The sequence below is a fragment of the Palaemon carinicauda genome, chromosome 24 (genome assembly GCF_036898095.1).
Source record: "Palaemon carinicauda isolate YSFRI2023 chromosome 24, ASM3689809v2, whole genome shotgun sequence".
NCBI lineage: Eukaryota > Metazoa > Arthropoda > Malacostraca > Decapoda > Palaemonidae > Palaemon > Palaemon carinicauda.
The window spans coordinates 7,830,701-7,847,668 of NC_090748.1; the positions used below are offsets into that span (position 1 = coordinate 7,830,701).

The 16,968-nt window shown below is 32.2% G+C and overlaps 1 protein-coding gene across 1 annotated transcript in view; it reads left to right on the top strand.

The window, feature by feature from the left end:
* Positions 1 to 16,968, top strand: part of LOC137618063 (uncharacterized) — a 46,980-nt gene that overhangs the window by 29,816 nt on the left and 196 nt on the right. The window contains exons 10-27 of the mRNA XM_068348033.1: positions 115 to 258; positions 561 to 728; positions 3,426 to 3,591; positions 4,596 to 4,711; positions 6,123 to 6,212; positions 6,602 to 6,827; positions 7,158 to 7,347; positions 8,757 to 8,940; positions 9,673 to 9,868; positions 10,257 to 10,483; positions 10,976 to 11,140; positions 11,937 to 12,065; positions 12,696 to 12,841; positions 13,287 to 13,377; positions 13,832 to 13,993; positions 14,476 to 14,572; positions 14,993 to 15,100; positions 16,103 to 16,968. The exon at positions 16,103 to 16,968 is cut by the window's right edge and continues 196 nt beyond it. Of these exons, the coding sequence (XP_068204134.1) occupies positions 115 to 258; positions 561 to 728; positions 3,426 to 3,591; positions 4,596 to 4,711; positions 6,123 to 6,212; positions 6,602 to 6,827; positions 7,158 to 7,347; positions 8,757 to 8,940; positions 9,673 to 9,868; positions 10,257 to 10,483; positions 10,976 to 11,140; positions 11,937 to 12,065; positions 12,696 to 12,841; positions 13,287 to 13,377; positions 13,832 to 13,993; positions 14,476 to 14,572; positions 14,993 to 15,100; positions 16,103 to 16,269 (2,772 nt within the window). The 3' untranslated portion in view covers positions 16,270 to 16,968. The remainder of the gene's footprint in view (positions 1 to 114; positions 259 to 560; positions 729 to 3,425; positions 3,592 to 4,595; positions 4,712 to 6,122; positions 6,213 to 6,601; positions 6,828 to 7,157; positions 7,348 to 8,756; positions 8,941 to 9,672; positions 9,869 to 10,256; positions 10,484 to 10,975; positions 11,141 to 11,936; positions 12,066 to 12,695; positions 12,842 to 13,286; positions 13,378 to 13,831; positions 13,994 to 14,475; positions 14,573 to 14,992; positions 15,101 to 16,102) is intronic.

The following is a 16,968-nucleotide window of genomic DNA, read 5'->3' on the forward strand; positions in this document are numbered from 1 at the left end:
ACTATTTTTTTATGGAAGCTTACTAATTAAAGTTAAATAATCATCATCATTTCCTTCTACGCCTATTGACGCAAAGGGCCTCAAGGTTAAATCATAACTTTCTATGATTTTCAGTTCTGCACATTCAAGATTTCACCTCGAGCAGTTAATGCCCATGCTTATGTAAATGCCTGCTTCAAAATGGAATTAGATCAAGAAGATGGGTTTAGAGTAAAGACAGTGCCAACACTTATTTTTGGAGGAGTAAATCCAACATTTGTACGTATGTTATTGTTTTCTTTGAAAATGTAAAATGGAAATCTTTGCTTAAATACTATATTTAAAAAAGTATGATATATGATGTAATGTCTGACTAATTTTCAAATTGTTGACCATTTTTGTTTAACCTTGAAATAATTTAAACTGATAATGTGAGAAACTATTCACTGACAAATTTCCTGTATACTGATGCATGCAAAAAAAAAAAAAATGAAAATTCCGTTGACCATTTTTGTTTAACCTTGAAATAATTCAAACTGATAATGTGAGGAACTATTCCATGACAAATTTCCTGTATACAGATGCACGCTAAAAAGACTGAAAATTACCTGTTAAACAGAAGGCTTATAGATGTAGCAACTGTAGTGGAATCAGCAGTTATACTTGGGAATGAAGTGAAGCCTGATAACAAACCTTTGGATGCATCACCAGAATACAGAATATCACTTGCAAGATGTCTATTGTACAAGGTTAGTATCATTTTACTTCTGAAGAACTTAACAGTTTTATGATAAGTTTTGACACAGAGTCTTAAATTACTATCTTCTGTATTTTTCTGTTTCTAGTTACTTACTCTTTGAACTTGTTACTAATACTTAATTTAAGAAAATGTTCATAAAATCTGAATCTATTAGATTTCAACTTTCAGCACAAATTTCACCAGTCATAAGAAAGAAAATATAATAAAACTGTTATAGATAGTTTTTTGCCTTCACAGCCTGGTATTTAAAGTGACATGCAATATAAAAGGTGTTCTGACATAGGAAAATCCTATTATAAGATATTGTGTCGTTTCCTAAGGACTCTTCTTTTATGCTAGAACAGGGAATTCAGCATAACAGGAATAAATAGCCTCCTAAAAACAGGTTTTCCTATGTCAAAGTTCCCATTTTATGTTAAGAACTTTGTGGTCCCCAAAGTCTAGTTCCTGAGATAAAACTGTAAATCTGTGAAACATAAAAGTACAACTTACCAGCATTGCACTAAGAAAAGGAATAACCCATTCTTACTCCACGTAAGTGGGATGAACTAATAGGTTTACACTCACCTCCAGAGAGGGAGTTTTTGACAAGGAGACCAGATGTTCATCTTGGTGTATCAACCGAGGGACCTGGGTGAGGATCCCTACCCTCTGCCAAACATTCCCCTCCAAATGTCACTATCATATAAACACCCTATGCTCAGAGCTCTGGATATCCTGTAACTGTATATCTGGAGAGACAGTTCAGGAACATATAGTTTTTTTTTCACATCCCGTGCTTTTAGGGCTTGGAGATGATAGTTCTTGATGAGAAAGGTCATAATACAATGGATAGCTTCTGTAGAAATGCACTTATTGCTTTGGGTTTTTTGGAACGTATTACCTTACGACCTAGATCTCTGCAAATAGAATTTCTAGGTAGACACCGAACAGAGGTTATCACAAGGGGTCTGTAAAGATGAAACATAGAAAGAATCCTATTGATGGAAGGGCTTTTCATTCTAGGCCGGAAGGAAAAGACCAGAGTCAAAATAAGGAGATATCTGAGAGTGAGAGTGAAAAGCTTCCCGTTGACTGCAGAACTCAGCCAAATTGCCGACTCTTGTTCCCGAGGCTAAGCCTATCAAAAATAATGTTTTTTTCTTTTTTTTCTTTTTTTTTTTTCAGGAGTTCTTTTAAAGTAATAGTCATCATCATCATCTCCTCCTACGCCTATTGACGCAAAGGGCCTCGGTTAGATTTCACTAGTCGTCTCTCATCTTTTCTTTCCATTGACTGACTAAATTCATAAAAGGATTCACTGGCTAGATACATCAACAGATAGACAGTTCCTTGTGATGCGCAGTGCCTATCTAACTAAGGCAAGTGACCCCTGCCGGTCCATACCATAAGGTAATAGTTACATTATCTAATTCAGCCAAGAAATGAAGCACTGTATCAAATGAAAAATATCCGAATCTAATTAATATCACAAGTCCACTTAAAAAGTTTCATAAGAAAAGATTTAAGTGATTGAATTGTTGAAGGCCTAATTTTCCTATCCACCAAGAGGTGGACCAGGAAGGAAGGCTAGGTGTTTGGGATAACTGGCGTGAGATTCTGTCCCTAATGGAGGCCATCCACGCCGTCTATGCTGACTGGTATTTTCTATTGGAATAAGACCTCTTACAGCTTATCAGTTAAAGAATGTTGGTAACCAAAAGGTCTCCACTGTAGATGCAGGTGAGAAAATCCAGGTGTGAAGTTTCTAACACCCTAATTTCTAGTACATCTGTGCTTACCAAAACGGGTGTTACTTCTATTTCAGATGCTGATGAGCTGGTCAGCCATAATGAGCTGCTAAGCACAGCTTTACATGTAAAGTATAATAGAATATCTCAAACTTTTGAAATAGGTTTCTTGAAGGAAAGATATATCAGAGACTCTCCGTTCCACTTTAGTTGTAAGGGATCTCACTATAACCACATTTGGACCTACATAAAGTAAAAATTGTGGTTCTTCCTTCAAAAAAATCGGTCCACTAGGAGACCTGGAACAATTTGATGGACCGTACAGAAGGGGCTCAGGTCTAAGATTAAGGTATCCACTATTGTATTGAAGGAACTCTACAAGTTGAGTATTTTATCATTAAATAATATTTGATTCTATGATAAAGATTATATTATTTACAAGAAATTATCTTTCATATAATTGTCTATGTCAGCAATGACAATTTTTAGACTTCGTATTTTCAAATAGGCACTCATTGAAAGTTAAATATCCATTGATACTCTCTTTATACTAACAACCATTTCAGCTTGTTTATTTCATATGTTAATAAATATGAAGTTAGATACAAAATAACTTAATCACAATCAATCATAGCCATAGCCTCTGTACCATGGTCTTCCACTGTCTTGCGGTAGAGTTCTGTTGCTTGAGGGTACACTCGGGCACACTATTCTCTATAATTTCTCTTCCTCTTTTGTCAAAGTTTAAATAGTTTATATAGAAGATATTTGTTATAATGTTGTTAATTTTCTTAAAATAGTTTATTTTTCCTTTTTTCCTTTCCTCACTGGGCTATTTTCCCTGTTGGAGCCCCTGAGCTTATAGCATCCTGCTTTTCCAATTAGGGTTGTAGCTTAGCAAGTAATAATAATAATAATAATAATAATAATAATAATAATAATCTGATTTCTTTTAGGCAATTGTTCATTTTCTTGGGGCGAAAGTCAGTAAAGACATCATGAGTGCAGGCAAAGTCATTGAGCGACCTTTGTCTACGGGGCAACAAGACTTTGACATGAACGAAGATACTTGGCCTGTTGGGCAAGGCATCCCAAAAATTGAATCTGCAACTCAAATTTCAGGCAAGATAAATTCTCCTGATTTATTAGGAGTCTTATGAGAGGTCAATGTTTACAATTTGGTAGTTTAATTGCGCACATTATATTCCTATTGAATTACATATTTTGTAAATTACATCTCTCAAATTTAGCAGTTATACCTATATTACAAAATCATAAATTATTAATGTTATACAGTCATTCAGGTTAATGTTTACAATTTGGTAGTTTAATTTTGCACATTATATACCTATTGAATTACCCATTTTGTAATTTAAATCTCTCAAATTTAGCCGTTATACCTATATTACAAGATCATAAATTATTAATGTTATACAGTCATTCAGGTTAATGTTTACAATTTGGTAGTTTAATTTCAAACATTATATTCCTATTGAATTACACATTTTGCAATTTACAGCTCTCAAATCTAGCAATTATACTTATAATCCAAAATCATATATCATTAATGTTATACAGTCATTGACCAAGAATCCAAAAATCATGAATGGGAATAATGCAGACTTTATTGACTCTAAAATCTTTGTCTAAAAATCATTGACATAATTAGCTAAAATAATTATATGTAATAGAGTTCATTATATTTATTCCAAAAGCTCATTTACTTTGGAATAGAAATTGTTTACTTACATCAACCTTACAATATATATTCAATATATATTGATGGGTGACCCAGCTTAGGTGGTTACATTCTCAATGTATCAGATTGAAGAATGGTGCCTAACATATGCATGCAACATATATAGTATATACACACACAGACATATATAAATATATAAATATATATATATATATATATATATATATATATATATATATATATATATATATATATACACACATATATATATATACATATATATATATATATATATATATATATATATATATATATATATATATATATATATACATGCTTTATGGGTAAATAATTAATCATGTATATTTGAGAGTTGATTCATTGCTTCTCATTAAAATTAGATTTCTTTTACAATTATGTTCTCTAGGAGAAGCTTTGTACATGGACGACATTCCTTACCTGCCAAATGAACTACATGGAGCGTTTGTTCAGACAACAGTCGCGAATGCCAAAATCAAATCAATTGATTCAGCTGATGCTTTGGTAAGTATTTTTATTGCTGTACTCTGAGAGAGAGGTGAAAAATATTAGAGGCTTATATTTCTCTTATTATTGAAATTTTTTTAGTCTTATTTCTTGTTATTTTAAGTTTTTTATAGTTTATATATGAAAGATCTATTTCAATGTTATTACTGTTCTTAAAACATTTTATATTGTTTATTACTTCTCTTGTAGTTTATTCATTTCCTTATATCCTTTCCTCACTGGGCTATTTTTGTCTGTTGGAGCCCTTTGGCTAATAATATCCTGCTTTTCCAACTAGGGTTGTACCTTAGCTAGTAATAATAATAATAATAATAATAATAATAATAATAATAATAATAATAATAATAATAATAATAATTGATAATAATAATAAAAGTTAATTTTATTTATTTTTTGATTTGACGTGTTAATGATCATTCGTATTACATACCACACACATCTAAGTCAGGCCTCTATACCTATGGGCTCTATGTTTCTACTAGTTTTAGTTTTGTTAACTTTCATTTACTTTCATCTTGTTCTTTAGAGTAAGATGACCTTATTTTGTAAAACTGTTTCTGATCTTAGCTTCTTAATGCAAATAAGAAAATATGATAAGTCTCCCATGTCTACGACAAAGGTTAGATTTCTTGCCTTGTAGATTTGCACACAATTCTATATATGAAAGTAAAACACAAAAATCACCTAATCTATCAGAAACTTCGGTAAGACTTTTAACATGTAATTATATGATTCATCTGATAGCCTAAACTAATTTCCTTGTTACCTTCTCCACCATATCTGACTGTTCTACGCATTACAAAATCCACGAGGAGGACAAACAACATAGGTGACAACACATTCCCTTGGAGTACTCCGCTGTTCATGCACTGGACTAAAAACGACTGCTTTTGTTGTTATTGTGTATCATCCTCATCAGCCATAATTAGTCCACTGCAGGGCAAAGGACTCAATAAATTGATTAAAAATATCCTCCGTTCTCTTGTACTCATTGGTTTAAATCACAGGAAGGATCATACCTCCTTAAAGCTAGCAATTTGGTCAAATAAAATCGTATAAATACTTTTGAAATAATTATGAAATTTTAAACAAATAAATATTATTGTTCCTAAACCTTCTTGACCTAGATCATGACTTATTTAAAAAAAAAAAAATAGGCTACAGAAATTTGAATGATAATGCATAAGCTAAATAAATTCTTAGGATAATGTCCCCCAGATTGCTGAAATTGCCAAGCAGCAATTACTGTTACGAATGTAAAATGGCCTATATTATTCAGCCCCCTAAATAAAAACACTGTTTTAACTACTGTAATTTATAATGCTGAGAATATGAGAGTATTCCATCATGCTAATTCTTGATTTCTTACTGAAATAGGGTGTGTTTAATTCTTTGGTTCCTCAAATAGGCTGTTCCAGGAGTGAAGATATTCATAACAGCTGAGGATATCCCTGGAACAAATAGTTTCGTCAAGAATGCTGGCTATTATCAAGATCCTGTAAGTATTCCTTAAAAGTTAAATAAAGCTGAGTCTGCTGTTCAAAAACCTGAGGAAAAACACGAAATACAAAATGATATAAAAATCTCATGAATGCTGGACTGTTTTGATGCTTGTAGCCTGCATACACTGTTAGCAAAAACCGTAATTTTGATCGGAAATTCTTCGTAAAAATACACTGTTCTCAACCGTATTTCAGTAAAATACAGGCGACCGTAATTTCACCCTACTTTGCTATTATGTTTTACGGGTTGGTGACCTTAATATCATTCTTTTGCGTCAATATACAGTAACTGTTTTTGAAACGGTAAAAATCCTGGAATAAATGTTGCCAGACTTTTACCGTTTTTTAACGCAAATTTTTAAGTGTAGATTGTTTTCGTTGTCAGGTTTTTGTTGCTGATCGTATAAAATATGCAGGACAAGCAGTGGGACTTGTAGTAGCAAATACGCGCGACACAGCAATTAAAGCAGCAAAGTTAGTGAGAGTTAAGTATGACGATATAAAAAAGCCTATTCTAACAATTGAAGAAGCATTGAAAGTAGGTCGACATGAAGTATGTGTAAACCATGAAACTGGCAAGAGGGAGCCTTTGCTTTTTGGAGACATCGATAGTGAGTACTTTTTATTTTTTTAGATTTTACAATAAATATGACAAAATATTTCTTTTTTTTATCCTTTAAGAATTTATATTTATTTTAAATATGTTTAATTAGCTAGTATTTTATCATTAGATTTTGCAACAAATCTGACAAAATCAGTTTTTTTCATGTTTTTTCCCTTGAGAATTTAGATTTAATTTTAATTATGTTTATTTAACTAGTATTCTATCAAAAAATTTGACAAAATTGGTTTTTTTTTTATACTTTATCCCGAGAATTTAGTTGCGATTTAAAAGTATGTTTATTTAACTAATATTCTATCATCTTTTTCAATCAACATAGAGGGCTTTAAGGACTCCAAGCACAAGCTGATAAGTCAGCTTTACCAAGGAACTCAATTCCATCTAACGTTGGAGCCCTATGCAAGCAGAGTCGTTCCCATTGAAGATGGTTTTGACGTGTTCTGTACAACGCAATGGCCTACTGAGACACAAGCTGTCGTTGCCAACGTCTTGGATATACCAGCAAACAGGTAATTACTCAAGATACTTTTCATAAAGGCTTTCAAATTTCCATTGGAAATGTTTCAAATTCTCTCTCTGAAATTATATGCAGTATGATCGTAAAATAGCATAAATGTTAAATATAAAAACAAATAGGTAATTACTCAAGATACTTTTTATAAAGGCTTTCAAATTTCCATTGAAAATGTATCAAATTCTGTTTCTGAAACTATATACAGTATGATCATAAAATAGCATAAATGTTAAATATAAAAGCAAATAGGTAGGCCTAATTACTCAAGATACTTTTCATAAAGGCTGTAAAATTTCCATGAAAAATATTTCAATTCTCTCTCTGAAATGCTTGAAGATCATAAAACAGCATAAATGTTAAATCTGAAAGCAAACAGATAATTACTCAAGATACTTTTCATAATGGCTTTCAAATTTCCATTAAAAATATTCAAAAATATGTTTCTGAAATTATATGCATAATGATTGTAAAACAGTATAAATATTAAACATAAAAGCAAACAGGTAACTACCAAAGATAATTTTCATAAAGGCTGTCAAATTTCCATTGGAAATGTTTCAAATTCTCTCTCTGAAATTATATGCATAATGATCATAAAATAGCATAAATATTAAACATAAAAGCAAACAGGTAACTACCAAAGATAATTTTCATAAAGGCTGTCAAATTTCCATTGAAAATGTTTCAAATTCTCTCTCTGAGATTGTTTGCCGGGTGATCATAAAACAGCATAAATGTTAAATATAAAAGCAAATAGGTAATTACTCAAGATACTTTTCATAAAGGCTGTCAAATTTCCATTGAAAATATATCAAATTCTCTCTCTCGGAAATTATATGCATGATCATTATAAAACAACAAAAATGTTAAATATAAAAGCAGTATACTTTTCATAAAGGCTTTCAAATTTCCATTGAAAATATATCAAATTCTGTTTCTGAAATTATATGCATGATCAAACCGGCATAAATGTTAAATATAAAAGCAAATGGGCAAGTACTAAAGGTACTTTTTATAAAGGCTTTCGAATTTCCATTGAAAATATTTTAAATTCTCTCTCTGAAATTATACGTATTTAGATTATAAAACAGCATATATAATCCTGCATTTTTTAGTAATATTAACTCATAAGTAAATATCACCCACGAATGGCATTTAATACCGAATTCTATCTTGGGAATGTATATCCACTTGGAATTCATTTTATGGTAACAGCTTCTGGCCGGGGGGAGATTCGAACCCCCACCTGTTCGGCTGGAAACTATGCCTGCGGAGACTCTACCGACTGAGCTTGTGATATATATTCATTAACTCATAAGGATAAACGTAATGAGTTAAATTCATTGCTCATGCTGATGAAGGGATATCTATAAGGTTTCGTAAGCTATTCTTTGTATTTCACAGTGTGAATGTAGAAGTACGACGCATTGGAGGGGGATATGGAGGTAAAATCAGTCGGCAAAATGTGACTGCGGCCGCAGCTGCGGTAGTTGCTCAAAAACTTATGCAACCTGTGCGGGTTGTCCTGGATCTCAATTCTGCCATGACCCTGACTGGCTGGAGAGAGTCCTATCTCTCAAAATATGAGGTAAGTAATATCTATATATCTTTATTTATGTTATTATGAACGAGACCCTTTGCGTCAATAGGTGTAGGAGGAGATGGTGGTTTTATGATAAGTCATTACTGAAGGTGTTTCAAACGAAAGGTAAATGTAATGGTTACTGTAAATGCGAGAAAACACAATTCGGGTCACTATAATGATTGGAAAATGTTGATGTCTATCATTATTTGATTTTAATAAACAATGAATGTACTTCCAGACTATGGCTTTAAATTATAAGAAATTATATCATTACTGTACATAACAGTACTCTACATTGAAGATCACCATTTATTGAGATGTTTTGTAGAATCAACTAATATTGCGAATTAGGTGTTACAGGTCAAAGTGTCTCATGAAGCAAGAATTTATTCAGAATAAGTGAAAGGAAAATTATCAACATTGATATTTTCCTTGTTGAAATAAAAGAATATATACCATTCACTTTCTATGCAAATAGGTCAATGATCCATATTCAATAACTAAAAAAGAAAAAAAAAAGCTATTTTTTTTTCAATTATGATATATTACTAAAGGCCTCCATTATTTTAAATTCCTCAGAACCTCCCTCCCCCCACCCCCTTATATTATTCATATTAGCTAAAGAAATATTATTAGATGACTTTACAAGGCTCATATCACTATACATTATTACCTCGTACTAGTCATGGTGCCAAAGAATATACAGAGAAGTATTTTTTTCCTCTTTAAACCCAGGTTGGCTTTGATGACGATGGACGGTTCCAAGCACTGAAAGTAGATATCATCGGAGACACTGGCCATGCGAGGAATGACTCAGCAACTGGTTCGCTAGCTGGGCCACTGCAGAACTGTTATCACATCCCAAATATGTTGTATAGACCCATTATAGTGACAACGGATACGGCTGCAAACACATGGTGTAGAACACCAGGTAGGCAAATTCGTTCTTATCACCTTTGAGTTTATATTTATAAATACCACAAGGATTGTGTTGATGAATGTCTGCTCTAACCAAAGCAAGTATTTATTTCAAGAATAAGACTAGAAAATAATAGTTTTTACATTTTTTCAAGAATAAGACTAGAAAATAATAGTTTTTAAATTTTTTTCAAGAATAAGTCTAGAAAATAATAGTTTTTACATTCTCTTCAAGAATAAAACTAGAAAATAATAGTTTTTACATTTTTTCAAGAATAAGACTAGAAAATAATAGTTTTAACATTTACATTTTTTTCCTTTGTTTGATGTCGGGTACCGCCCAAAATTGGGGGAAGTGCCTTGGTATATATGTATGTGTATGTATGTACATTTCTCAACAGGGACAGTAGAAGCTCTTGGAACAATAGAATACATCATTGAACACATAGCTCATTTCTTGAAGAAGGATCCGCTTGAGGTGCGGATGATAAACATGGTCGTCCCAGGAGTTCCTCGACTTACGATCCCGCCACATAAAGCGAATGTTCTGGTTGATAACATTTTGCCGCTCTTGAAAGAGAAGGCTCATTATGAAGAAAGGAAGGAGGAAGTTTCTATCTTTAATAAAGTAGGTGGGATTTTTTATCAGTCTTTCTTAGTTTTATAGTGGTATGCTCACTACAAGAAATTATATGTGTATTAAAGAATATAAAAATTCCTTTGAGTAACTAATATATTTTTACAATGCTTCATACAAAAGTGGTCAGGTGTTTTACTATCTTATGATAACCATATTTTGAAGCTTTCTTTTTCAATGAATAAAATTTCTATACTAAATAGGATTCTTCAATTCATCATCATCATCATCTCCTCCCACGCCTATTGAAGCAAAGGGCCTCGGTTAGATTTCGCTAGTCATCTCTATCTTGAACTTTCAAATCAATGCTTCTCCATTCATCATCTCCCACTTCACGTTTCATAGTCCTCAGCCATGTAGGCCTGGGTCTTCCAACTCTTCTAGTGCCTTGTGGAGCCCAGTTGAAAGTTTGGTGAACTAATCTCTTTTTCAGTGTCCCAACTACATTGGTAATTAATCCATCAAATACATTCTTTGTCACAGGAAAACAAATGGAGGAAAAGAGGAATATCAGTCATTCCACTGACCTATGGTCTTAACTATCCGTCTATGTTCAGATATGGAGTTCAAGTAGCAATCTATGAACATGATGGAACAGTGGCTATATCTCACGGTGGTATTGAAATGGGTCAAGGTATCAATACAAAGGTATGGTTGATTTAACTTTTTGTTTGAATACAGTGGTCTATAAATTATCCAATAATTGGTCTTTTATTATTCATCTAGTGTTTTTCCATACATCTATGTTAAATCATATTGATCCTCCTCCTCCTCCTTCTCCTACTCCTCATCCTTCTCCTCCTCCTCCTCCTTCTTCTCATCCTCCTCCTCCTCCTCCTCTTCCTCCTTTACCTCCTCCTCCTCCTCCTCCTCCTCCTCTTCCACCTTCTCATTCTTCTCCTCCTCTTCCCCCAAAGGTTTAAAATAATAGAATTAGAAAAATATTAAATTAGAAATGAAAATATTAGTAAATTTGCACTATTGTTTTTTAATTAACAATTTTCACATCACCCATAGATGCATAAACACAACCAAAGCATATTTGAGCACATTCATATAGAATCATGTAAAGTAATGTGGCCGAAGCAGTAGAGTTAAGAATAAGATATATGTCAATCTTATAAAAAGAAAGATCAAGATAAACGGAAAGAAAAGCTTGTGATAAATATGGAGGAGAGGAAGTGTTAGATCTAAGCATCAGTTGTAGTTTCAAAAATATATATATATATATATATATATGTATATATATATATATATATATATATATATATATATATATATATATATATATATATCGTTTAGTTATAAAAAGGAACCCCAGTGAGTTTATCTATAATTCAAAAACTGAATTGCATTCATTTATATTACTTTCCAGAATCATTAGTTCCTTACATATGGATGTAATCAATTGTTATGATATACCAAAGAGAAATGTTGTTTACAGGTTGCTCAAGTCGTGGCATACAAGTTGGGTGTGCCAATGGAGAAAATAATTGTCAAAAAGTCTGACACTATGGTCGGAGCAAACTCCATTGTCACAGGAGGATCCTTTGGCTCGGATTTATGTGCACACGTAAGTCTTCTGCTTTTTTTATTTACTTGATGGAGTTTTGCATGATGTAAAACAGGATCATATATCGTGGTTATAAATGAAGATAACTTACAGATGCACACACATACATACATATATATATATATATATATATATATATATATATATATATATATATATATATATATGTGTGTGTGTGTGTGTGCATATGTATTTATATAGGAATATATATATATATATATATATATATATATATATATATACATAAATATATGTATATTATATATATATGTATATATATATATATATATATATATATATATATATATATATATGTATATATACATATATATATATATATACACACATATATATATATATATATATATATATGCAGTATATGTATAAATATATATATATACAGTATATATATATATATATATATATATATATACATATATATAGATATATATAAATATATATGCTAACAACATCTTTAGTTATTTAACTAAAGCTTTAAAACATTTACACGTTTTTACAAAGATAGTATTTTATTTTGAAATAATGCAAGTATAAAGTAAAAGTAATTATCCATTAGTTATCATCTGAATATTCAACATATTCTTTTCATTAACTGTGATATCTTTTAAGGGTGCTAAAGTTGCCTGTGAAGCTCTTCTTACCAGAATGAATGTAGTGAAAGAAAAAATGAAGAAAAACAAGGAGAGAGAACCTACATGGCTCGAGCTGGTTAAGAAGTGTCATTCTTTGGATGTAGACCTGTGCCAGAGATATTGGTAAGACATGGTTTAAACTTTTAAGGTAATTACCTTAGTTTGAGGTAATTTTCATGGTTTCAAGGTAATTCTTAAGTAAAATTTAAGGAAATTGGAAAAAGTTTTAAGGTAATCTTAGGTAAAAAGCAGCAGCATTTAAGGCAATGGCCACATGGCACATGCTTGAGTTTAAACCTTGATAAGATTATATCATTATATTGTAATAAACTCATTTAAATATGTTTAACACGCAGTGATTTAAGGACATTCGACCAATACACGGTTTATATTACAGATTGGCTGAAGCTGCACCATAATTGATAACAAACTATTGTAAAAACGTACTTAGAAATCTTTAACATCTTAGCTTATAAAGACTATAAATAGACATGGTTACCAAAAACAGTCTGACATTTCAGTGATAGTTTAACAAAAGTAGGATAAATCAAATCATCATTGCTTACAGGACGGCTGGCAGAGAACATCCAGACCCTTATGAGATTTGGGCTGCCTGTTGCTTGGAGGTCGAAGTCGATGTACTAACTGGACAGTACCTGGTATGTGCCCACTTTTAGTTACCAATAAATTACGTTTTATTTGGATCTTACTATGACGCAAGGCACAGCTTACAGTTGGCCTTAGCAAGTTCAAAGTTACACGTTCTAATTTTTTAGATAGATTCCCTCAATTTTCTGGTTACGTGGCTCTTTACCTTATAATCAACAGCTATTTCATTTAGTCATTTTTGCATCTAACGATCCAACATCTTTCATTTGTAGCTTCCTCTAATTTCTTCTAATTTTCTATTTCATTCAAAAACAAATCCTTCTGAAGCCGAGTGACACCTTGAAATTGCAACTATTTTTTTTATTTTTAGGTGTGTAAAAATACTAGGTAAGGATTTTACTTTGGTAAAACGTTTCTAGATTATGTCAAATGACAAAGGCAAAATCATATTTATGTGTAAATAATGACTACTTTATAAGCATATAATTAGTTATCTGTCAATAGATGCGCCGTGCAGATATAGTGGAAGACAGTGGAAGAAGCATGAACCCATATGTCGATATGGGTCAAGTTGAAGGAGCTTTTATAATGGGCTTAGGTCTGTATACATCAGAGGTTGTCAAGTTTGATGCAGAAACTGGACAAAAACTGTCAAATGGAACTTGGGTAAGTCTTTGCCATAACTTTACTTTTGAAATGTATTGACTGGAAAAGAGTTACATATCTTATGATTATAAAATCAAATAATTTCATTTCTGAATGAATTACTTGATTTCAATATCAATTATCTTTATTTATCATAGCGCGTGTATTGCATGATATAATGGCGAAACACATTATTGACGTTGAATGTATGATGTCTTATATCGAAAATTATTTTGTGTAAGACTTATTAAGTGTCAAGTAAGTATCATATACGTAACTATTTCTTCATGTCCCCTTGGTTGATCATAAACAGGAAAACATTTTTTTTTTTTTTTTTTTTTTTTGGTAGAACGGATTGAAAGAGTTTGCCATCTGTTGTAACCCGAGATCTTAATTGTTCATGTTTTGTAATAGCTTGTAAAATCTATATAATATTTACATTGGAAATTAGTGGAAGATGTAAATCCCTTTTAATAAATGCAATAAATTTTATTTCTTACCAGGATTACAAACCGCCTACTGCACTCGACATTCCTGTTGATCTGAGGGTGACTCTTTTGCCAAATGCATCTAATCCAAATGGGGTACTGAGCTCAAAAGGTAAGAGACAAATGATCTGATATTCTTCTATGTTGAGTTTATTTCATCAAGAATTTTTCTAGCATTTATCATTGTTATTCCCTATTCAGCAATATCATAACATTCAATATCAATATCATCAATGTATCACGACCTTTTTTCTAACTAATGAAATGACTTTCTCATTGCAATGGACTTACTTACTTTACTTTGATGGCTGCTTTTCCGGTCCCATACAGCAGGGGAACCTCACTCTCTACAGGACCTCCACTGTCATTCTATCTTGTTCGTTCAGAGTATTCAACGTTTCATATCACGTATTGCTTATTTATTGACAACTTGAGTCATTTTTTTCTTCATATGTTTATTTAGGATACTTATTATATGTGCTAAATTTTCTTCACCTCTCTAAGTTTTCAAAAGAATTTCTCTATTCCGTAGCAACTGGTGAGCCTCCACTGTGTCTCTCTTTCGTTGTTGTGACTGCCCTTCGCCAAGCAATAGCTGATTTCCGTGCTAATAATGGCCAAACTGATTGGTTTGATATGAGTAAGTATATGCTTATTATTATGATTGAGTTAATACCTTAAGTAAGCAGATACTAGTTAAATTATCAGCGAATGAGAGTTACCATAAAGATATTGTTATCATCATTATATATCTACCAGTACCCATTGGATACAAAGGTTTAGAGGCTACTCATGAAGAGAAAAGCAAGAGACAGTGACAATGCCCTGGATTAGCACCCAACCCCCTCTCCATCCAAGCTAGGACCAGGGAGGGCCAGGCAATGGCAGCTGATGACTAAGCAGGTAGACCTATAGGCTCCCCCAAACCACCATCCTTAGCTCACATGGATGGTGAGGTTGCAGACACTACAATAAACTAATAAATTTGAGCATATCTCGAACCCCAGCAATGGAGATCGCCAGGCAGGGACATTTCCAATAGTTTACCACAACCCTTAAGAAGCTGATGGCAGAAGTATTTGTTTTGCCACACCTGTTTGAAATCCAGCTATCTATAGTTCTTAACACATCACCCGGGTGACACTTAATAACCAAAGTCTTTAACTAAATGATCTTTACACTTCATGCATCTATCTTTAACTTTATAGTCTAAGAAAGTCAACAGCTGTAAGGTCCCACGACCTCTGTTGTAGGTGCACTGTAATTCAGTGACTAGTTTACTGTCTACGACTCTTCGTGAAATTTGTCCTCTTAAAATCCTCAATTCTTATATCAACATTTGAGTCACTGTTTCAGAATTTAAAACTTACAAATGTTATTTTTTATTATTTTATTGATGAATATCTGAAAAAAAAAATCGATTTATATTGTACCTTAAATTCACAAGATAAACAACAATGTACATCAGCAGCTCTTGGAAAATTGTCCCTCCTTTACTTTTATGTACTTATGACAGAATTGATAAGTGAATTAGTTGACAATATCGGTTTAAAGAACATTTTACACCCGTTACTTTTATGTACTAATGGAAGAGTTCATAAGGGAATGAATTGATGATATCGAAACTTCTATCTCTCCGTAGTCATGCCCTTGACCGTTGAGACGGTTCACCAGCTATGCGGCGTAAGACCAGACCAGTTCAGCTTAATAACATCTGGGGATGATACTACTCTAGACGATTTCGATGTTGTGGACATGAGTACGGTTTCATTGGCAGAAGCGCAAGAAGATTCCTGCGCAGTTGCTTAAAGCAATAGATATCTCTTTACTTTAGAATCGTGAACTTGAATTGTTTACTACGTTCTAAACAATGGTAATAGGAAAATGGAGGTATCTATGTTGAAATGTGTTTATAAGTCAAATTGATACTATATACATTTATTTTTAGTATTTTTTTTATTGTAGGTTTGTGTAGTACACAAATACATACGTAAATTGATAAGATCAGTAGGAAAAGTAAATTGTGTTTTATTCATAGTAAATATTTTGTTATGGTTCCAATTCAGTAATTTAAAGGTATCCTCTGGGTAAACATTCTGTCATGGTGAAAATATTACTGTATGACATTAGGAAAAGGACCATATATACTCAGAAATATATTGTAAAATATTCTATAAATAATTTAAATAAACCTAAACTGATTTTCCATTTAATTGTCAATGTATACCGTCCAAAATCAATCATTTTAGACTACTTAAAAGAAGATTGGTTGACTAAGAATGTTATTTCTGTAACCTGGGAATCAGATTCCGCAATGTCATTAGTGTAAGTATATTGTCACATTCAATTACTTGGCTGATTGAATCACTGTCCCTTAAGTTTCCTGTTGGTAATTTTTCCTACGGGCTGCATAAATGCAAGAGCCCGTGTCTGGCCAAAAGGGCCAGGCAATCTTCAACAACAACAACAAGGTCATTTTAGTTTTTTCTTTTAATTACATTAGAAAAC